The sequence below is a fragment of the Gallinula chloropus genome (genome assembly GCF_964237585.1).
Source record: "Gallinula chloropus genome assembly, chromosome: 3".
Lineage (NCBI taxonomy): Eukaryota > Metazoa > Chordata > Aves > Gruiformes > Rallidae > Gallinula > Gallinula chloropus.
Genome location: NC_140087.1, coordinates 70,243,067 through 70,267,291, shown reverse-complemented (window position 1 = coordinate 70,267,291; position 24,225 = coordinate 70,243,067). Strand labels below are relative to the sequence as shown.

Genomic DNA, 24,225 nt, shown 5'->3' with positions numbered 1-24,225 from the left:
CCTTCTCCCCATTCACCTCTGCTCCCCCAAGAGGTATCTGATTATTCTGACTTAAGGTTGTGTGCCAAAACCCATCTCTGAACTGCTAGTGTTTTAATCCTACAGGGACCTTCTGTTGGAGAAAAAAAACCCCTCCTTTACAGATGAGTGTGGTGGCTGTAGTGAAGTTAAATCATTTTAAGGTAATTCCGAAGTGAAAATTATTTCACTTGTGGATTGTGCCTATTTAAGTAAAATAAATTTAATGCAGTAGTTATGGGCCTTATCTTTGTTTTCATTTTTCATTTTCATCTTTTTAAAATTAAGTCATGGTAATGCTAGGAATAAAAAATTAAGCAAATTTAGCCTTAATATTGCTTCTAGAAAAAGCACAATAACTCAATTAGTGGTAAAGTGGCTTCTTACAGTAATGAATTAGTTATTATGCATTTCTGTTGCTGACTGTGAACACCTACTTCTTTTGGAGCCAAATTTAGACAGTGATGGTTATGTTAAATAATTTAATCTATTTAAAACATTAGTGTACTCACCAAAGAGAAGGGAATGAACCTGGATATCTGGAGCATTTGGTTTTCATAGGTCTGTCATGCCAGTCTGGTAATGAATGGGGCCTAGTGTTCTGCTTTATTTAGTAATTGACTGATCACATATTTGTTTTTTTAAGATATGATGAGGGAGGTACCAAGAAGTGTTTTATATGGTGTAATAATATTCATAAAACTGGTCTGGAAAATTGATGCATTTACACAGAAGGTAGAAAGGCTAGAATCTGCCACAGCAGGACCAAATGTGGGTGTTTCTTACACAAAGTCATTGTCTTATCAGGGTGGGCAGGTTCATCTCTAATTCAGAAAAAGGTTAGGTGATTTGGGTTAAGAAATAGAATTGAGAAATTTCAGCCTTTAAATCCAAGCTTTAACAATAATGAGAGAAGGGTCTGCTCATAAGAGATACTGGAAACTGCTTGAGAGACATGGCAAATCCCTCAGTTCCCCTGGAAATGTTGGCAGTTGTAGGTCTAAGTACTTTTTAACACCTTGAAGAATTGGCCAATACATTATCTTTTTAATGCTGTATATGATTTTTATCCTGACCTTCTCCCTTAATTAAGGCTTATTTCAACAGGGGAGCCATTGATTCAGTGAAAGAAAATGAACTCTGTAATCTGCTTTCCCCAAATTGAACTTATTTTTATTACTATTAATTGCTGCCACTTAGTTCTTGTGATGTTTTAACTGCTTGGATTTATTGAAACAGTCGTATGATTTGCTTGAGAAATGGATTGGACAACGATGATTTACAGATGACCCAGTGATTTTAAACCAGTATTACTCCAGATTCACAGATTTATGCAAACTGATTCCATTGTGTAAGTAGATGACAGTCTCCCTTTTTCTCTCCATAACAAACCCTACAGCTTCAAAAGGCTGCTAACCTGTTACAGAGGGAATGCAGAACCTTGATTTTACCAAATCTAAATCAGGGGCAGTTTTGCTCTTTGTTTTGTTTTATAGAGATCCTTGAAGTTCCCTGTTAGTTGTAGGAAAGGTTTTTGATTTGAACAGGACTGATGTTTGAACATGTTAAGACCTGGCTATGCAGCCTGATTCGTGTTTGTGAAGAATAACAGTGGGCTTTGAGAAGAGGTGAGAGACAGCAGGGAGGCTTAGAAAGGCAGAACAGAAGAGAGAGATGATCAAGCACAAAGGGTAGGTTGGAGTCAGGCTGCATGAGCAAAAGAATAAATGAGAGATGGTGATAAACTGGTAACACTGAAAACAAATGACAGGGTATCAGGCAGGAGTAATTGGTCTAGATAGTGAAAATGATTAAAGAATTTGACCAGTTAGAAAGTGATTGGAATAAACATTTACAATCCAATTAATTAACTAGGGCAATCAAACTTCATCAGATAGCCACTCAATCAACCAGATTGAACTCACTAGATGGGTAATCTGCTGACCCAGCAAAGAAACAGAAATGAAGTGAGACTGAGGGAAATTCAGTGAATTGTGAAAGTTGAATGAAGTACAAAAGGCTTAATCAATTAACATTTAAAATTATCAAATTGAAAGATAAATATGTGAGATGTTCAAGTGGAAGCCAGTCCCTTTTTCTGGTGTCTCACCAGAGTCTGAGGGAATATTGATGAGTAAAAATTTTTTGGAAGGTGAAGAACAAGTTTGAGGAGAAGATGGGACAAGAAGGAAAGATTTTCTACATGTGCATCTAGGCTGTAGAAGATAAAATAATGTCAGCAACAAGAACCTTATTTTTTTAATCCTGACTAAGTGTCATACTCTGGATTCCGTGGTATCATTGCTCAGTAGTGATGTTACACGAACCAGATGGAGAAAAAGTATAAAATTCTCCTTCTTCACCACAGTGTAGAGTTCTTCAGATTTTGGCTCAGGGCACTTCTGTACCTCAGGGCTTATTTTCTGAAGTATTCAAGTTCAGCTTGTTTTCTGTGTTTGAGAGGTCTCATTGCAAATCTGTCCCTGTCTTGCTATAAGACCCTCTGCAGCTCTTCCTTTTCCTTGTCCAAACCTTTCCTTTTCCTGCCTTAGGGAGCCCTGCTTGCTTTGTCCTGCTGTTGTGTTTCTGCATGCTCTGATGCAGCCAGCCTTCTTAGGAAACCAAATACTGCATCAAACCACAGATACTGTTAAATTATTCTGTACTGTATCTAGCATGAGAGAGGTGCAGCACGTTGGAGACAGCAGTGATGGATACTGTGAAGTAGACACTCTACAGAACAAATGAAACCAAAAAGCCATCAACCTTGTTCCAAATCAAATCCATAATACATAAATAGAGTTGCAAACTGACTAAACCTGATGCATTGATTTTATATTTTTTCCCTCAAAACCTTAAGAATCTGTAATGGGGGACCAAATTGTTTTCAAAATGCACACCCTTTCAAAAAATGAGACTCCTTTACTCTGTATTTGGAAACCCACAGCCAGTAGCTCCACACCAGAAGCTTGGTCAGAATCATTAAACCTGCATGTTGTGATTCTTTTACTTTGAAGTTATGGAAAACCTTGGGAATGAGAGATACTTTCACAAGCTGTCAAGGGGCTTAGGAGCTGAAATTAATGGGAATTGTGCTCCGTAATCCCCCAGGAGTTTTCAAAAATGCCATCATTACTGAATTTCTCTGAGGCATGCCATCCACCTGTGAGGATGAGAAAGGGCAGGCTGTGCTTGCATGGAGGCAGTTTTACATAGTGCCTCCATAAATGAGGCATACAGGGCTTTTATGAATTGAGCCTTTGAAAGCCCTGCTAGAAAGGGTTATTGATCCAGAAGTCAGACACGGATGGCACGATCTTAAATTCCCAGTCGGGTTTTATTACATGAAAGAAAATTTAAGAGTGCTTTCTTCCCCCTCTTTAAATGATTGCCAGATGAAGTGCTGAAGTTTTGTACGACCGGGACGTTGCAAGCGCTTAAATGAGTCAGCTGAATTCTGGGTCCAGTTCCAGATTGAAGAGTATTGTTCATGGGGCATGACTGATGGAGCATCAGCAAATTTGTAAGCAAAATGAGAGTTTTGGAAATGTTTTTTGGATCTTCAAGGAAATATCACTTAGTCAACTCTTATAGAAACATTTATCATGTTCCAAAGATAATATGAGTGGGTGACTTTTCATTTTATGTGAGTAGAGATAAACAAAGCAAATATTTTGATACCTACAAACTTTGAGGGTTGAGAGGCAATATGTCTGTTCTGTGAGATGATGAGTTGCAGCATACAGGGGTCTAAACTGCTGTGGTTGATTTGTGCGAGCCACAATCTAGAGTAAATGATTTTGCAGAGACTACAGTAGTGAATATTCCATGCACTTAAGCCTAAATTATGTATTGGATTTTTAAGATGTCATTTAGAGCTGTAAGCAGCAACCACATAAATCCAGCATCATGTTATACAGCACAAAAAAGATGAATATGAAAAGGATAAAATTTCAATATTTCTGTAATAATATCACTGTAGCTATTGATTTATAGAAAGTCACTGCTGATTCTTTAAGCACCTCGTGGAATAACAGTGTCTGTTCATGTGTTTATGAACATGTTAATGAAACCATAACAAAAAGAAAGCAATCACTCTAAGACCAGAAACACCAAGTGTAAACTTTTGATGACAGTGTTAATTCATCGGGCACTTTTATTATACACATCAGTAACAAAGTAGTAGTAAAGGGTCGCCTGGCCACCAAAATTACCAAGTGGCTTAAACAGCAAGGTAATGGAATTATTTACTGCATGCAAGCTGTTTCCCAAAGTAAAGGAACTGAGTGACTATCAAGTTACATGGGTGGAGCTAGTGACAGTTGTAAAACACGTTGTGTGTCATCCCATTAATTGTTGGAGCTTCGACTATTTGCATCCGCTGAATATTTGTGTGTGTGTTTCCCTCTGTATATGGAAGTGTTTGAAATAGGAGGAGCCTAACAAGAAGTTTGATGGGAACATCTCTGATTTGGACTTCAGTTTCTTTGTCATTGCTGGGCTCTTCACAGTCAACAGAAGAGTTTGATTTGGAAAACAGAAGAATTAGGTTTAAGTTATAGCTGTTGTTTCGTTGTAGGTGAGGTGAAGGAGGCTGGGGCTGACAGTGTTTGCAGTGATACAGATTACTATAAAGTTACATTGATTTTTTTTTTAAATGGATTGCAAAGTATTTTGTGCAAAGTATTTTGTACAAGGTATGCACTCTAAAAATAGAACTTACAAGTGATTAAGACAAATGAGAAATGTAAAATACCCTTTCCTATCATATGTTGGAAAAAAGTTCTGTGCCAAGAGATGTTTGGCCTGCAAATCTTTTCATGGAGTGCTTTGCAGTGGTTGTCCATGCTTATGATGTTCGTCTTCTGTTTTCTTCTAATTTCATCTTTGGAGTACCTCCAACTTCCTGTGCTCCCAAGTGAAATCAGGCAATTTCTCCTGGTTGATAAGTCTATTCTTCCTCTTTCCCTTTAGTCATAAAACATTCCTGCCTATCTAATCTCATCACAAAAGCTGTAGGGCAATTACTACTCCATTATAAGTTTGTATTGTAGCAAGTAGTCTTCATCTTAATTGTTGATTGGTAGAATGTGAGCTAATTTGTGACTTCATGTAGCTCCCCTTAAATTATAATTAATGGGATTCTACTAGCTGCTGCTGTTCCTAGCAGTACCAGACATCAGCAGCGTCTATAATGCATTACAGTTACCTTAAGTGTAATAGCAGTCAGAGCATTCTCTGGTTCCTATTATTTTTTGATTTTTCAAGTAAGCAGTGCATTCCTCTTCTGGACAATTAGGGTAATTGCCAAAATGAAACCTAAGTGTTGTGACTGAGCATGATGCCACCAAATGGAAGTCAGCCATGTGAAGTTATTCTTCCTGCACTGCAAGCCCACAGAAATACTGTTCTGTAAATGCTACAGAGGAGTTTATTATTGTTTCCATTTACTCATATTCAGAGGAGTACTCTTAGATGAGTCTGGTCAGTGCTGTGCACAGAGTACAAGCAAAGGGCAAAGAAATGAGATGGTGAATTCCTTAGTGCAAATCCAAAGGCAAGCAGCAACAGATGAATAAAGATGACCAAAGCCCCCTGGCTAGGCCACGCTTGAGTGAGCATGAGATTAGCTGACACCTGGGATGGAATTAGTTGGGAAGAAATGGAAACAATTTTAAATAGCCCTTTCATCGATCTTGGAAATGAGTAGTGAGTGAACAGAATCAGGCCACTTATGGCAGCTGCAATAGGCAGCAGTTCACTGGTGAAGCTCGAAGAGGTTTAAGTCAATGGATTTGACTGGTGAAACAGGAAAGAGTAGACTTTGCTGTCAACTTTGAGTTTTTAGTTGATGCTGGGCTTTGCCTAAGCTGTGACCATGTTGGTATAATTGAGCGCTGTCTCTGGGGACTCCTCTTTAGAAGGCTGCATTTATTCTCAGAATTACTCGGGCAGAGCTTCACTGTTTGCCTAAGGAATCTTGCTGTACTTGTGTGGGTTTTACTAAGTGCCCAGTGTTCATAGAGCATGCAAAGGAAAGGCATTAGATGAAATCCAGACAGTTTCTTTACCAGTTTACAAAGTCAAGCAATGGACTGTTGTCTCTCCTTATTTCTTTGTCTTAACACCATATAGGAGACCTCCTCTTTAACACATCTGCATTACGCTGACTCTGGTGGTTTTTCTTCTTTTTTTTTTGGCATTTGAACAGAGGCTGGGAAATATTTTTCAGTGGATAGGAGACCAAAAAAATCTTCTCATAGACTCCAACTTGCAAAGCTGATTCCCAAGCATTTCAGCACAATTCTCAGTGTAGACCTCAGTTAAACTGTCAGGGAATAAAATCTGTATAACAAACCAGTCATCTAATTCACAGCGTCATGGGATTCAATCTCCTGAGGCAAGATTTAGTTCAGACATTCGGATGCTTTGTTGTATGAAGTTGGACAAGGTGGTATTCATCTTTTGTGACTTTAGCTATCTGAAAGTTAGGCATCATGTCAAAGCTGGTCTCTAGGGTCCCTCTGTAGTCAAGAGAGAGAAAAAGAAGCACTTCAGAGAGCAATTCATTCCACCTTTAACATCATAGCATCATCAGAGTGTCAGAAAGGGGACAATGCTTTGCTTGAAGAATTGTAGCCTGGAATTTCTAACAGAACTATCCTTTTAAAGCCAGTGGGTGCTTTAATACCTGTAATCTATAAAGCCTGCCCACCAATTCCTCACTTGAGAATGAATAGCATCAGGCAAGGAATCTTTAACAAACAGATTCTCTATTGAACGTCCTCGATGCTCACTGGTTAGCATGCTAGATAAATCATTTTGTAGTAATTATTTTGCAGGAGTTTATTCAGAGTCTGTTAGGATAAAGCCTGAAAAAAATTAAATGGCTGCTGAGTGGAAGATTAATAGTGTTATGTGGGAATACTTTACAATTCTAACATTACCAAAACAAGCTTCAGTCATGCAGCTTTGATAGGATACTTCCAGTCAGACCTAGAAGCCTTCCTGCCCTAAAACCAAAACCACCAGCTGTGCTGGGAAACATCTGTAAGTTATAAACCAGTAATTTTTATCCTCTGTAGGTATTTTATGTTCAGGTCTAGGAAAGAAGGTACATTTCTTAAACACAAACCTACAGTACTTTCACAGAGAAGAACATTCAGATACATAAGTGGATTGTCAAAAGTAAAGTGGTTGTTGGTAGAAGAGAGCTACAGCCAAGAGCCTTCTAATAGAGCCCTGTAGATCATATTGCTTCTCTGCATCCTCACAAAATCACTTACATGTAAAAGCTTTTTTTATTATTATTTATTTAATTTTTGTTGACCGTATTTCTTCATGGGAGACCTCAATGAAGGCTTTTGGAAAAATCTACTTAAATTGAGTTGCATTTGGCCATTGGATTGCATGCTGCTTTCCAAAGAGTGGTAAAAGAAGATCCACATTATTTTTTCAGTTACTTTCTTACCAGGAGGTGCAATTCTCCCTCTTGCATTATCTTGTTTATTTTTATTACCCTTGTGAATGACTGTCACTTCTGTTTAAGCAGAAGCAGTAACTCAATCCCTTAAACAATATTGCTTCTAAATGAGGTTAAGATCTATATTATGTGCAGCATTTGCCTTGAACCCTAATTCATCCTACGTATGCAAGGATATGTGGTTATATTCAGAAGTTAGTAATTTCAAATCCAGTTCCTAGAGATCACTGATTTCTAGCCTAAATTTTAACTGACAGGAATTCTAGGCATGATATGCCATTAAGAGTCATGTCTGGGAATTTTATTTAATTGTGTTAGTGTAATCAATGCTTCTTCTTTACCAGGAAAATGTTAAATAATTTTTTAATTTTTTTTTTTTTTCTGAACAGAAAATTGTACCAAGTGATTTGGGTTGGGTTTTGGTGGGGCTTTTTTGTGCATTATTCTTTAATAATTTTTAATACTATTCTGCAATAAAGCTGCTATGATTTCTTTTACATAAACACTAGCTTTTATCTCTGCTTTAAAGACAGGTCCCTCTGTGCAGTTCTAAATTGAGACAGAATTTCCTCTGAACTCAAGCATATATGCAGTTGCATTTTTCTATTCTCCTTGTTTTAGAAGCAGGCTTGAGGTGAGTGTCTTGGATAAAGACCAGGCTGTGTTTACGAGTCCTCCCAAAGCTGCAAGATAATGGGAGTTAGCAGCCTGCTGTTCTGCAGTATGGCCTCTTTAAAAAAAAAGAGGGGGGAGGGGAATATTCTTTCCTCCATAAATTGCTTTGCACACAATAGTAAGAATATTATCATGTATCAGAATTCTCATCTGCTGGAAGTGACTAGAGCACAGCTACTGACTTGCTCCTCTACCTTGTGGCTTTGCTCCTCAAAGCACATGATAAGAAACTAGAAGATGTTTTAATGCAGCCCAGAGAGCAGCTGCCATTTGAAAATGAGACAGGTTAACATAAAACCCTTGAGTAGGTAAGAACTGTTGTTCTGGTCTCACCTGTCTGACTTTGCCTGAAATAAATTAGGGAGCACTTGCAGATGCTGCTTCATCAGGATCAGGAGGGAAAGTGGTCCTGAACAGATGGAGGCAATAACCTCTCCTGCCAATGCAGCTGGACAAGGATGTCTGCCTGCAACCAAAGGGACTTACCTGTAGCACAGCTACAAATAACTCTGAGATCTCATTACAGTCCAGTTTAACTCATTAGCGCTGACAGCCGCGAGCAGAAGTGTTGCTGCTATGGCAAGAGCCTTGCACTGCCTGGGGTCTGTGGAGGGGAATAGCCACACCTTTGTGAATTTGTGACTGCTTACTTGAAAGTCGTCATGGGGTCTGTTGACTCATGGAGAGTGATGTCTCTAGAAAGGCATGACAGGGGCCTTGCCTTGTTTGCAGTAAAACAGATCTTGGGGCTCTTCTGCGGCATTTCTTGCTGCTGTTTCTTCAATCAGCAGATCTGTGTTGAATTAAGTATCAGCAGAACTCAGAGATGGACGTTTCTTGAAAGCACCTTTTTTGAGAAAGAAATCACATTTCTAAAGCATCTCTCCACCTTCAAATGGGTGTCCACTAAAAAGAAGCTTGGGTAAAGACTTTGTGTGGGTAGGTTTCTATTGCTATTTTCCACAACAATGAAAAGCAATTTCCACTTGAATTTTGGAAATCAGAGCAGTTATAATAGTATCAAGTAGTCGAGTGACAAAGTCTGGAAGTAATTTTGGTCAGAAACTGAGAGTTTCTGTTCATATTTTTATCCTAAAACTGTAATAGATACTCAGTGCTTCACCTAGAGAAAATTTAATAACTTAGCATTAAAAATTGTTTGACACCACATATACATTGCTGAGTGAAGTTAGTGATTTATAACATTGCATGTGAGATGTTAGTATCTAATTTACTGCATTAATCAGTGAATGCCAAATCAGTTTGCAGATTGCATGTAGATCAGTTTAATCTGTCACCTTAATTGTCAGTGAAATTTTTAATGTTGAGTTTACATTAACTGTTTTCCGTACTGCTTCTCACTGAGACAGCAATAGCAGTGTGGTGTCTCCACAGTGCTCATGTGAAACTCTGTGGGCTTTGTGGTTGGTTTTCACCGTTTTCCAAATCTGAGGTTCCCTCAGTTTAATCTGAGTTTTGCAAATATTTGCATGTTTTATTACATGCCAAATGGAGAGGATGTTAGTGTTCCTGTCAGTGTGAACGTGTTAAAGTGTTGCCTCTTTGGTGCACTGAGTGAGTACATTTCAGGGGACAGGACCAAGCTGAAATGACCCAGGGCTCCCTCAGACAGACACTGTATTAACATGTGGTCATGACTCAAGTGATTCTGTCATCCTCCATGCTTGTGATTAAGCATGTAGTGATACACTCAGTATAGACTTTCACTTCAGAGCTTCCATGTGTAAGCAGCATCTTTATTTTTATTCTAGGTTTGTTAAAAATGCAATTTAGTGGGACACATCTGGTCAAAATTCTCGTCAAACTCAGTAAGTAAAAACAAAAAAAAAAAAAGGAAGAAGGAAGAAACTAAATTTTAACACCTTTTCCCTGGATTTCAGGTTTTTTATTTGAAACTATGTTAAAAGGCATAAGGGAAGGATGAAATATCTGAAATGAAATAAATTTTGAACAAGTTTCCTGGAGCTAACCACTATTTTATTTCAGGTCAAATAAAATCTTTTGAAGTAATGCTGAGCAAACATTTCTCTTCTGCAGGGTACATTTTCATTTTAGATAGCTCTTAAAAAATGGGATGCTTTTTTTTCTGTGCAAACAAAAATATGTTATTCACATAGTGCTAGTTCTAAACAATAGCGAGGCCACGTATTCCCCACAAAGTGTTATTTCTTTCTGTCATGGGCAGGAAAATGGAAGCTTGAAGAAATGAAGAGACTTACCTGAGGTTACGACCTAAGAGGCAATTTGGAAACACTGACTGTCAGGTTCCTTATTTGATAGGCAGCATTTGTGAAGGTAGTTTTCTAGCAATTCAAGGCCCCTGCACGCACAAAGGTAGTGCTGATTTGAAGTACCTCAAAAATGATGCTGGGCTGCTGTGTTTTGGCTGCTCTGTGCTCAGTCTTTAGTTATTTAACTCTTTCTTCCTTTTTTTTTTTTTTTAGGTATTAGGAAAGGATGTCAGGCTTTTTATTTCTGAGCATACACTGGATGAGCTGATAGGTTAACCATGGTCTACCTGGAAGAGGCCTAGTGACTGCTGTGACATACCTTTCACATCTGTTTTTTCTAGGGGAGACAAAATTGTCCAGAGACCTTCCTAGCAGGATTGTCCCTGGACTGAGCAGGAGAGGGAAGTAAAATGGATGTAGAACAGATGAGTTCTTGTAGTGCAGAGAAAACATGAACTGCTGTAGTATGTTGAAAATGCTTCACATGCAGGGGGCTAATAATTTGTATTTGCTACCCTATCTTTGCCAGGTCTAGGTTGGCTTGGCTGTCCTACTGCCCAGTTGAAAATCTTTCAGAGAATGCAGTGACTGTTGCCCATGAAGACCTGGCTGCCACGGATGCTGAGGCCTCAGTGTTCTGGTTTTCTTACTGCCTGTGGGACAGTGGATCATTGATTTTATCCATATTAGATGCTAGGGCAAGGTACTTCTATCATCTTTGTGATACCTCGTTGACAGACTGTTTAAAATTATATTGCTCACTAAAAAGCAGTGGTAATTGCCTGTGGGATGGGGAGCAGAGGCATGGTCAAAGAAGAGTTGAGAGCCTTTACTGTAACTACTCCTGAGTAGGAGTCCTGCTGTTTATCAAGAAATCCTGGAAAAGGAGGCAAGAAATTTTTTTCCTGGTTTAAGTAAAAATTTCAGGGCAGTTGATTTTGTTGATAGTATTTCACTAAACTTTCTGAATGTAAATTCCCTATGGGCTATAGGTTACATTCTGGGCTTTGAGGAACTGCAGTGATGTGTGTAGTTGGCCACTGATATTTGTTATGGCTGGTGAACTGCATCCACATCCCATTAAATTAAAGCCTCAGGAGGGCTGAAGTCGGGTATTTTAACTTTTCTCTTTGTAAAAAAAATATATAGAGGGTATCTAACACCTTTGCACTCGGTATAACTTAACTATACCGTGGAGAGGAGCATGGACAGCTTAGGATGAATGGGAGTACAAGTAGAGAGCAACCAGTGGATCACAGTAAAAACAGGAAGAGTTTGTGCTCCTGAAGATGGCTGACCTCCCTAAGATGGCTGAATTCCCTGAAATGGCCACTGTTCAGAGAGAAGGCTTGATGACCTGTTAATCATTATTTGGTCTTTTAATTTGATACTTCAAGACCAAGTCTAGATGCATGTAAATGTAAAGTACTTTTTAGATCTCCCCTAGTCTGTTTTACAGCCAAAAGAAAGCTTGGTGGTTTGTTTTTAATATTCGGGGTGTTTGTGCAGTTTGTGCTGTCAAGTGTAGCTTGTTAACTGTAATCCTCTCCTAAAGTGATAGGGTTTTTTCCAACATGCCTTTTGAAATTGTGCTGCAAGCCAGTAGATCTTTGGTGGACAGCATACAGAATTTCATTATTTCCTGAAATTGGTTTACATCTCTCTTTTCCTTAGTACCTGCTATGCCTAGTTGGATTTTGATTCCAAGTCCGAATGCTATGAGTGCATGACTGAGTTGGGTTCTGTATGTCATTTCCATGCGATCTCCTCCTCCTTCTGGACTTTTCCAATAATTATTCATGCACAGTGTACAACATGTTTGAGACAAAACCAGACTAACCCCATTGACTTTGCAGTGGGCCTAGAAATCTCCATTTTATACTCTCTTTTTATTACTTGTTTGGTACCCAAATGTTTATGTTTGCTAGGTCTTGATGAAGAATGAGCAGTAATCTGTATGTATGCCCTCCTACTTCTCTATTTTAATGAATCATATTGCAGTTATAAAGGATTTAGTTATAAAGGATTTGTCTGCCAGGAAGAGGTGCATTTGCATTGTATAAATAGATTTATCTAGAGTCAACAGTGTTACGCTTTGCTGAAACCTCTCCAGCTGGGAGGAGCATTTTACATAATAACAGCAGTAGCAAATTTGTGAGAATTTAATACCTTTTCTGACAATAGGTAAGAGATTAATTAATCACCACTGAATCAGTTCAAATGGGGGGAGGGGGAGAATCTTGAAGGAGAGCTCTCACTCCACAGAAATCCTGTTGTCAAAGCAGATATAAAGGAATATTTGGGGGTGTCATACATCCTATGGTGCCAAATTTGAAGACGAGAACTGTAAAAGAAATTACTATCAATCCTGAATAATTGTGTAGAAGCTGGGATTTTGATTGCAGTCTCTACTCATTGAAGGGTAAAGGACCTAGAATCATAGAGAAATGCAAGGCATGTTCTGTCTCCTTGATCTGGCACATGGCACTTGTTTTATTAAGATTCCTATTACAGTACTAAAAATAATAACAAAGCCATTTTAATATTATTTAACATTTGTCTGGATGTTCTAGTGTGGCTAGCAAGCCATCGGCATCTCATCCTCAGGGCATGGTAATTCTGAGTAACGATACTGGTCAACTCTTACAATTGTTTGGGGAAAAGATCTTGCATGGAGAGCATTAACCAAAGTGTCTTTTATCATGCCACAGGGTGGGCATACCTGAAACCTGGGTGGTCATTTTAGGATTATGTCATCTCTTCTGTTTTTTTCCCTGAAATCTTTACTATACCTTTATTTACACAGAGCTAACACTGTTCTTCACTGACATCTGAGGTTTTTTCTTAAGTCTTCTACATGTTGAAGGGTTAGCAGAGATCCTCTAGCAGAGACACAGACCCGAGGAAGGAGTCCTTCTCCAGGCTTCTTGTTGTTGTTGTTGAGGGCCATTGACCTTCAGCAGCTTTGCTCCTGGGATAATTTCATTCAAGCATAGCAAGGCCTTGAAGCACAGCCTGATACACAAGAGCAGTGAACTGCTACTTCTCCATCCCTTTGGACAGGCTTCAAACCACTGAAACGTAGGCAGTTTTCAGTGCATTCAGCTGGAAGAGTCACCAGTGAGTCATAGCATCTATCAACATCCTAATGTTCAGGGATGTGTGGAGGTAGGGTAACACTGCAGTGTTTCCTTTGGCTTCCCTAGAACTGAAAGCCAGATAGCCTCCATCTGTACCAAGCTCCTTCCAGTGTTACATGTCACCAGTACTGTTGCTCTCCCTTGTGAGTGCTCCCGTGCGATTTCATTTTGCTTATGCTTTGAGTTCTTGAGGTATTGTTGCTCAGTTTTTGAACAAAGTGGAAATTACCTGCTTGATGACAATTTGTTGCACTTACAAAGCTGCAGAGTTCCACAGAGGTTGGCTCAGTGGAGAGGGGCATGGTGTGAAACTTTCTTCCCCAGCAAGCTGTTGCTTCTTCCTGGAACAACTGTTGCTCTTCCACTGTGGGGCCACTGCTTTGCACAGCAAAGTGTGTAGCTGTGGTGTGAGGATACATCACTGCACCCTGCTGAAAAGGGACCACATATGCATACTCTCGATTGTGCTGATTTGTGATATTCTGCCCATCTCCCCCAGCAACTGATCTGCAGAAAGACCATCAACCTTAATTTAATACTGCTGACAGCTAGAGGAGAGATACTGCTTTAAACAGTTATAGGAGCAGAATTGCATTTTAGAAATGAAAAATATGATTCTGCTCTAAAATGTTGTTTGAATACAATTAAGTGTGGTACCTCTATTTGTGTTTTTCATGACAAGGCATTGAAATATACCTCTGACTGGTTTGTCAGTGCTGAAAGGGCATGTCTGAGATTACTGAGATGCTGCTATTGCAGGGTTCAGAGAGAGGTTATATCTGACCTGCATGGAATCAGCCCTTATGAGGCAAGCTATCTTCTACAGTCTCTCTGCAGCTTTTTTCTGGAATCTGGTCAACTTCAGTCCAACCATTAGATGTTGGAACAGGCGCCAGAGAATTAGTCTGCTTTTGGGCAATTTACAGTCTCATTGCATTATTTGAAATTGGTTAGTGTGTGCCTTAGATTCCTCATCTTTAAAATGTTGGTGATGTTTTTCTTGATGTGATGTTTGTAAGAAATAAGAATGGGGGAAAAAAGTTTGCTATAAGTAGTGGCCGTGTTGGTTGTGCTTGGGATCAGGGAGCCTGAACAGGCAACAATAAAATATAATTGAGTAAATGAACCCAGCCTTCTAGGAAGCAAAATGTGAAAAATATGATGTAGCTCCTATCTAGTCAAGTCCTAGGGTGTACTCAAAAGAAGCACACATGAAGTTTGGAAGTGCTGTTTCCATGACCTGTCTCCAGTAGCCTTGTTTTATTTCATATTCAGTTCCATGTCTGATGGTGAATGTCACTCTGTGTTAAATCTACTCCTGTTGCCTATAAATAAGCTCAGAGATCTTAACCACCTCATGATTTTGTCAGCATCTGCCACACGTGGCAAGCAGCATCCATCTTCCAGTGAGGTAGCAATCAGTCTGGCTGGCATTTCCCACAGGTAAGGTTGCTGATGGGTAAGAACCAGTGTCCAAGCCTATTCATACCCTGAGAGGTCTGATGGGAACAGCAGAGCTAATAATAGAAGTTAGACCTTTTGGTTTTCCCTCTCCAAGGTTTGTATTTTTAAAAAGATCACAGAAAAGGTTGCTTGGTCTTTTTTTGTTTTGTTTTGTTTTTTAACTGGTTGCTTAGTGTCACGAGTATAGTAATCACTGTTTTTAGGAGAGGTATGAAGAGTTGGGCAGGGGTGTGTTTTGCTTTGTTGGGTTTTTTAATCTCATGAAGATGCAGTGGTACCTGAGGCAAAAGGGAATTAAATAGCAAATTCAGGCTGATACTGAAACAAAGGCAACACAAAGCAGCTGAAAGAAAGGAGATTTGGGATTTTAAGAGAATTATTCTATCAGGATGTTGTTATTTAGCTTTAAAGGTATGCCGGGTTTAGGTTTATTTTTTTTAAAGTCCAGTGGCTATGTATACACAGTGTGTCATACATATTCAGGAAACCATACTAATTTCTGTCTCTTTTGGCCCCCTTCAATTTTGCAGACATCCCCAAATGTGTAGGTGCCAACACATGCTGGAAAATCATACTTCCTTTATAAAATCTACTGCTGCTGCTTATTTGCTCACTATTAATGTTTGGGTGTGCTGTTGGAGCTCCTTATTGATCGGTGAGCAATCACAGGAATAAGTACATATGTTACCATAAGCCCTAACAAAACAAAAAACCCAGAAGCAACTACATTTTGTGCAAGATTAATAGAAGAAAACATTATCATGTCATTTATTGTGCTCAGCAATTATTTGCTGTCTCAGGAGCTATGAAGATAAATATCAGATTCTCAGTCAACTTCCATAATTGAAAAATGAGAAAGTATGAAATATAGCTAACTTTCTTATTCCACATTCTTATTTCATTACAGTTTTAAGGAAGCTAGTTGTTGCTGTAAATTCAGGAAAGCTACATCACAAAAATGTTAACGCTGGGAAGTCAGAAGGTAGGACAAGTAACTAGCCCTGGTCAAAAGCATTTCCAAGAGAATGCAGAGGGCCTGGCTAGTCTGGTTGTTGTATGGCTGTCTAGAAGGTTCAGGCTACTGAAACGTGTCAGTGAGCAAGTGCCAGCACATCAGGTGTGCTGTAAAGCTTTCTTCCATGTAAGCAGTCATGCTGGCAGTATGCGAGGCTGAAGGGAAGGATGTTTTAAGATTTGTGTACTAAACGTCATGTCCCTATATTGAAACATCAGCAGCAGAGAGGGAGACCACCTTAGAACTGAGATGGCTGAATTGTTGATGTGGGCATGTTCCCAAAATTTTATCTTTAATTCAAATGTTTTCAGATTTTTTGCATTTATGACAGTATTTAGTTACATGTTGAAACCTCTTAAGTCAGTACTTGCAATGCAGAATTGTTTTGAAACTTTTATTCTGCACAGGATTTTGACATTTTAGATTTTGGTTAGATGTGTTTTGAAATGTTGACATTTTCTGTGAAATGAAAATTCTGTTCCTACGTGGTTCTAATGAACAAGATTTCTTGCCTTGGAGTAGCTCACTGTGGAGACCTGCTCCCTTAGCATTCAGGGAAAGGGGTGCCTATCTAGCCTCTGTCCTGCCTTCATCAAGTGTATGGCCCTGTTAATTTTACACTGTAAATTATTCAAACCCCACTGTGAAGATGGAATAAATAATTTCCTTGCAGGTTTTTTTTCATGGCTCTGTTATGATAACATCTTAGTTCCTTACAAATGTTAATGAAATGAACATCACAGAACTCTTGTGATGACTTTATCCCCATTTTTCATATGGGAAGAGAAATATGAAGATTAAAGCTAATTTATGTAACTGGAAAAATAGGCAAGCTTTCAGACATACACAAACATGGGCTGCTTTTTCTGCCTGCATCAGGCAGTCTAATAAAAAGACATCGCCGCCTCCTACAAATGTGGCTTCACTTGCATCCTTACGCAATGACAGTAACAATGCTGTTACAAAGATTAAAGCCATATATTATGAAGTGTTGACTAATTTTGGCTTCTTAGTGAGAGAAACCTGGAGTCCAATCCTTTTCAAAGCTTTTTTTGAGGACATTGTGTTTTCCAAGTATTTCTCTCACTGGTCTCATTTGGAGCTGCGACTGCCTGGCTTCTCTGCAGGTCTCCATAGAGGTTGTCCTGGGGTGGGTGTTTGGAAAATGAGAGCGGCGTAACTCACTGTGAAAGTTTGGGGCTATACGATCTGCCCTGCATTATCATGTTGGAGTTCAGTGACCATTCGCCAAGGATGGCTTCAGTTCCCTTAAACACAAACTCATCTTACTCTTCTTTCACTTCCCTACCGCCTTTATTTCATACCTTCCAACTTCTCTAATGGTGGCAGCAGGGGTATTAATGACTCATGTCAACAGAACATTGTCGCGGAATATGGACAAAGTGAGCCATCAGCCTTCAAGTGCCTGCACTGCTATAAGGCTAGAGGGCTGGGGATGAAGAGTGAGGAAACGATGTGCCTGTCAGAAACAGCCAGTTGGAGAAAAATCAATAATCAGAAACTCCCCAGAATGCTCCCTATCCGTTTATAGCTAGGCAGCGGCTTCTCTTTGTTTCACACAACCTTGAATCTCCCAAGTACTCTCTTTTTAAATATGTCTGAGTCAAGGCCTTGAACTCTAGCCAGAGGCGGAGCAGATGACATTTAGAAGTTAATGACAAATACTTGTGACAACTGAGCACTGTCAGTGAGGTTTCACAATCCATGATTTTTAGTGGTGTTCAGTGGAGAAATGTTAAACTGTAGTGCCAGCCCATTGGAAAATATTAAGAGGTGTAATTAAATAATGGGAAAACTTCTTTTCAAGGGGTAGCGCATATGGTGAGATAAGCATGGTGGAGCCCCATGGGTAGGTATTTCTTGCTGCATATGAGCGTTTAGAAGTGGATGTTTTTCAGCCTGTGTGTGCATACAGGGTCTTGCCCCAAGAACCATTGGAGTCAATTCAGATGGTCCAGCTGGGTTCATTAGGGATAGCCCACAGAGCAGCTGATTTTTAGTAAAACATGCACGAGGGTGCACATTCATTCTGGGTCTTTGCAATTTCTGTTCATTTTCTTTTGCAGAGTAGAAACGCCGAGATTTTTTAACAACAGCCCAGTACTGTCCTATTAAGTTCTTTCTTGTCTTAATGTGTGCTGAGTGGGAGGGCTTTACCTGACTGCTGGTCCCAAAAGCTTTCTGTAGCACTAAAAATTATGGCCTGAGAAGTTGAATGCGACACGTGAAGGTATAATTATGTTCAGCTTGATTAATCCTGCATGATAATTAGCAGCATAGCCAGTTTGCAAGATAAGGGATAACTTTGGAAGTGCCTGTGAGAATTTCAGCCCTCCTTCTCACTTGGCCAGCTGCGGTGGCGGTAAGGTAAGGTGCGCTGATCAAGCATCACAGTCTTTTTGGCCACGTTCCTCAGAGACAGATACACCAGAACTTGCTGCACACTTTGATTTCTCTGCTGATCAAGAGCGTGGGGTGGAGAGAAGAGGCAACCCAAGTTGGAGAAAATCTATTGAGGAGTGAAATACATCCCCTTTGGCCCCATACTCTGAGCTTATCTTGCATTAGGCTCAGCCACATGATTTGCACCTTTCATGCTGATCTGCTACATGGAAACTAAGTCTGAAACCATGGGCAGTCAAGAGTCCAGGATGTTGTTTCTCTGCAGGGTCTGGTACTGGATTTGAACACATCAAGGCTGGACTGTGTTCAGAAACAGGACCTGTGAGGTACAAAATCAGCACTTGTTCCCCAAGGAGTTGTTTGTTTCTCCTTTCAATTTAGAGCCTGAAATGCCATTTGTTTAATGTTGCTGTTTAAATAATGATTTATAAGACTCCAAGCCCGCTGTGGTACAGCTTAATGACTGCTATAATTTATGGATGCCAGTGGCTACGTAAACACCGCTGTAAATATAAAGGATGTCTCCCACAAATTTTACTTCGATATTTATTTGATACCATTCATTTTCCTTTCCTTACGCATCATCTGTATGTGAGTTGAGGCCACTTGACTCAGTGATCCAGGGCATTCTGGCTCACCTTGCCAGGAGTGATTGTGGCTGGGAAATGAAAAGATCAGATGTCTATTTTTGTTAAAACATATTTTAATTAAAAATTCACTTTCCTTGAGCTTGGATACAAACATCTGCATCAAGTGGCCCATTAAAAGGGTCATTTGTATTTGGGCTTTTTTTGGTTATCTATTTGTTTTGCTAGTTAATCATCTCCTTTATCCAATTCATTTTGCCTTTGTGCACACAGTAAGCAGGCAAACAGGAGACAGGAATAAATCACGCACTGTCACAGAGCCCAGTCATTCCCCGGGTTGCAGCTTTTGCTATTTGTGTTTTCTAACCTATACAAGGAGCATGTATATACGTGTCTAATGCAAATCTGAGCTAATTCAAGCCATGTCTCATCATAGATGAATGAGCATGCAAATCTGCTGCTTTGTTTTGGAGGAAAAGCTCCTGGAATTGCTTGATGTCTAGTTGTAACTGACAGCTTATAAATACCATAGTCAGCTGACTCCAGGAGATTTGTGCTCTGGGCTGCAACAAAGACACCTGGGAAGATAGGTACACTTGAATTCCTTGGTTCCGTTAGAATTGGTGTACTCAGAAAACTGAGGACCTTTACAAAGTTAAAATAAATTGAGTAAACAGAAAAACTCCATTTCCTACAATAACCCCTCTTCCAAATCTCTGTACCGTATCCCAGCAGCTGCTGGGATAAAGCGCAGACATTGCTGAAAAGATTGCAGATAAACTGGGTGGGACACAAGAGCTGGTATTAAATATGGGTGTTTCTTCCAAACCATCTGTGGGGGCACTTCAGAGGGACAAAAGTACTTCTGAATTTGAGTAGGGCTTCAACATTTTTTAAAGCATCAGGGTGTTACCTAGCACTGTTAGAAGTGTGCTGGGCCCTGTTTCTGAACTTTGCTTTAGGTGGTGCTTCCAGCAGCGTGGTGCTGTACAGGTTCACTGCATGTCCCTAAGAGAAGGGGTCACATGTGCTGAGTTATCAGAATCGCTTCTCACAGTTCTGTTAACAGTTTGCAGGCTGATCTGAGCCTGCTGTGACTGGCTTGTGACATGTGAAGAGCTTTGCTTCCCTCCTGACATAGGGAAGGCTCTCAGCAGTGTCCCTGAGAGTGCATTTTTGGGAAGAGCACAGCAAGCCCAAGTCCTTACTTAATGCCTTAAGGTGAAGACTTAATGCCTTAAGTCCTTACCAAGGGGCCTGTAGAAATTGCCAGCAACCAGCTCTGAGTTACTCGGTCTGTATTTTTCTGCAAAGCTCTCCTCTGTAGTCAGCCTTGACCCTGACTGAAATACAAGGGCAGCCTGGATGCGGCAAGCCAGAATTGCTCTAAGGCAGTCAAAAAAATTGAGCTGAAAGTAACACAGAGCACCCTTTTCAGGAGCTGGGGTCCTTTATTATAAAGGTTTGGCATGTATTCCCCCCACTCCTGAATTGATTTGCACCATAAAATAAGCTTGAAGAGAAATAGTGATTGTTTTCCTACATGCTTCATTAATTTTTAGTTTTGGCAGGCAATATAAATAAAAGTATCAAGTGCACATCTAATTGAATCACCAGTGATTCCCAACTCCCTGTAGTACCAGAGAACATGATGTAGCTGTGCTGTTTAGCAAGCGCAGATGAGTTAGGCAAACAATGGCTCACTCTGCCCAGAGGCTTTGGTTTAATCTTGAGCATTTACCCATTTAATATGAGATAGGTTAGGAGTTGTTGCAGTGGGGAATTCACAGCACAGACCTCTTCGTACTTCTAGGCTTGCCTTCTAGGAGCAGTGAAGTGGAAGCTCATCTCTGCAGAGAGACAGGAAGGTTTTGGTGAATTGCATCTACAGAAAGGTTTTTGTGGAAGGGGCTCTTGCGCTTCTCAGTCTCTGCCTCCTCCATACGTACTGACTCTATGTACTGGCCAAACTAATTCAAGCTTCCAGGTGGCTGATCTAGAGCATTTGTTCTTAGGGGAAGTCCTTCTAAGTATGTCACTTGGCTACAATCAAAGGTCTCAGGATGAGGGAACTCCTACAGTAAGGAAAATGATACCCATCAGGCTGGATGATCTTTGACTTCTCAGCTGTCAAGGGAATCAAGTGCCTCTAGGAAAGGACAGTACTAAGGGACAAGTACTCAAGATCATTTCTGAATGGATGATACTGGCCTCTGATTGTAATTTCCAGTGACCTCATTTTGAAAGAGTTGGCTCCTTTCCACATTGCTAGCTGCCTTTTGCTGCTTAGCATAGGTAAAATGAGTTAGTCATTTTTGTATCTTGCTGGATTTAGTCTGCTGTGGGCTCCCTGACTCGAGGGGAGCACAGATGCAGGAGCAGAAGTGGGTATGGAAGAGAAAGAAAACTACAGGCAAAGAACAGGCTATAATCTTTCATTCAGAGAGAATATGACAACATGATACATCCAAGTCTCGTAGGTAATACGTTGACAGGAGGGTATGATGAAAACTTGTGTTCTTTCCAAACCTTGTAGTCATGTTATTCCAGAGCTAGACAGAGAGGATATCAGTCTTTAGGACTTTCAGTCTAGCAGTAAATGCCTATGTAATTACAAGTCTATCATGCTTATTGGGCTGTCCCTGAGAAGTACCACAAAGCAGGATGCAGGATTTTAACCCTCTTTTTAAGGGTCAAAGGTGCCTTCCAAGTTAAAACACCAGAAATGCCTGGGGAACTGAAGTTCTCCATTAGGTGGACCATTAGATATCTGGCAAGATTAAACAGGTCAAAGAAAGTAAAATAATTACTCTATCAACTAATTATTGGATTGAGGGGATTTCTCAAGGTGATCCCATTCAGCATTATCCAGGATCCTGTGACCTGTTGATTGAGAGGAAAGCAATTTAGTAATCTGAAGTTGGTTTTGTTTTGTTTTTCTCTAGGATCTGCTTCTGGCTCAAAAATGGCTCTGGAGGGTTCCTTCAGTTGCTGGAATGGAACGACCATCAGGCTGGGACAGGCATGTGACTTCATCAGAGACTGCGACAAGGGAGAAGATGAAGGAGATATGTGCAGTGAGTAAACCAACATACCCTCCACCCCCCAACTGCATCCTCTTATTCCAAAAGCACTGATTATTTTGAATGTTAATACCTGAGACTTTAGCACTAATATACTAATTTGGTGCTATTAGAAGACCAGTGTCCCCGTCAGCACAAGCTGTTTCTCTGGATTGTCTGCCTTAGGGCAGACTGGTTGATATGTTCCTATACTCACCTGCGCTAGGTCTGTTCTTAAAATGCTCTCAGTGCTTTATCTCTTCCAAAGCCCTGATCAGAAATGCAAAGGAAATGTAGCTGAATAGCTAGATGTGTTACAGAATTATGAAACGTGTAGTTTGTTAGAGCTTTTAATCAAAATGTAGCACAGCATGTGGGAGAAGGGAGAGGAAGGAGAAAACTTCTAAGATGAAAAATGAGTAGAGACAGTAGCTTGTCTTTGACCAACTCCTGTGTCTTTGTAATTCCTCTTGTTTTCTCTCTCTTCTTCAGCCGACAGAAGTCTAATAAAATACAGCAGAAGATAGATAGCAGCCTTAGTTTTCTGGAAACTTGCTGTGCCTGAATACTTTGTAAATGTGCTGCATAACCAGGATGTTTAGGACCTTCCTTTAACTGTCTTGAAGCTTCCTTATGTCTTTGTTTTTTATACCTCTACATGTTCTCTCTCTAGGGTCTTCCCCTTTGCCAGTGTACAGGTAATTAGGAGTGGTGGATTTTCAGCCATATGGTTATCTACAGGGGAAAATACATCAAGAAAAATAATTGTTGAGAGTTCATAATTTACCAATTTCAAGTGCATGTGTCACAACTGATCTAGCCCTACAGACTTTTGCCAGTGGAGCTGCATTGATTGGCATGCAAAGCCTCCTACCAAAATACAAGTCCTGGCAAAAGCCTTTGGAATGGGAGAGGGAATTATTCTCAGTTTAGCTTCTGTATGCAACAGCTAGAGCAGGGGATAGTCTGGGTAAAGTAATTCCAATGAGCTGTGTTAATATAGGTGATGTCTAGGCTAATGTACCTTTGCTGTTTCTAGCATAAAGTTAACAAAAGTGTGACACACAACTAGCAAATTCCAGTTCTTTGCTGCTAACAAAGAAATAAAGTAATAGATTTTATTGATGTAAAGAACAGGGGATCACCTAGTAAAGTAGTAAAAATCTTGAAATTATATGCTTCTCCATCATGTTACAGGCTGTTACAATTTGAAATTAAAATCATTAGTGACACACACTCAGTGAAAGTTAAATTCTCTTCCATAGAAACAGTGTCCTCACTGCAGACTTGCAACTCCTGAGAACCAATAATGCTCCGTATTAGTGATATTCAAACCTTCTTTTTACCCAGAAGCTGTAAAACAGAGCTCTAAAACTTCATTATGGTATTTCTGATGTGTTCTACACTTTAATAAAAACGAAAAAGCAAAAAAAACAACTAGTAAATTATGATAATGAGTAGGTTAAATGCATTTTCGTTTCATTGTAACTAGAATCAAATGATAGAATCATAGAATGCATGAGGTTGGAAGGGACTTTGAAAGGTCATCTGGTCCAACCCCCCTGCAGTAAGCAGGGACACCCTTCAATAGATCAGGTTGCTCAGAGCTTCATCAAGCCTGACCTCAAATGCCGTCAAATAAGGGGCCTCCACCACCTCTCTGAGCAACCTGTTCCAGTGTCTTACCACCCTCAGATCGAAGAACTTCTTCCCAATGTCTAATCTAAACCTCCCCTTTGTAGTTTAAAACCATTGCCCCTCATCCTATCTGTACATGCTTTTACAAACACTCCTTCCCCAGCTTTCCTTCAGGTACTGGAAGGCCACTATAATGTGTCCTCTGAGCCTTCTCTTCTCCAGGATGAGCAAGCCCAACTCTCTCAGCCTGTTTTCATGGGAGAGGTGCTCCAGCCCTCTGATCATCCTTGTGTCCCTCCTCTAAACCAGCTCCAATAGGTCTGTGTCCTCCTTGTGCTGAGGGCTCACAAATTGGACACAGTACTCCAGGTAGGGTCTCCCCATAGCAGAGGGGAAGAATCACCTTTCTCAATCTGCTGGCTACATATCCATATCCCCAAGTCCTTTTCTGCAGAGTTGTTCTCTAT

General features: G+C 40.1%; 1 protein-coding gene across 1 annotated transcript in view; it reads left to right on the top strand.

The window, feature by feature from the left end:
* ALK (ALK receptor tyrosine kinase) overlaps nucleotides 1-24,225 on the top strand; it is a gene marked incomplete at both ends in the record, with an annotated part of 325,717 nt that overhangs the window by 222,799 nt on the left and 78,693 nt on the right. Inside the window, one exon of the mRNA XM_084262264.1 lies at nucleotides 22,004-22,135. Within this exon, the coding sequence (XP_084118390.1) occupies nucleotides 22,004-22,135 (132 nt within the window). The remainder of the gene's footprint in view (nucleotides 1-22,003; nucleotides 22,136-24,225) is intronic.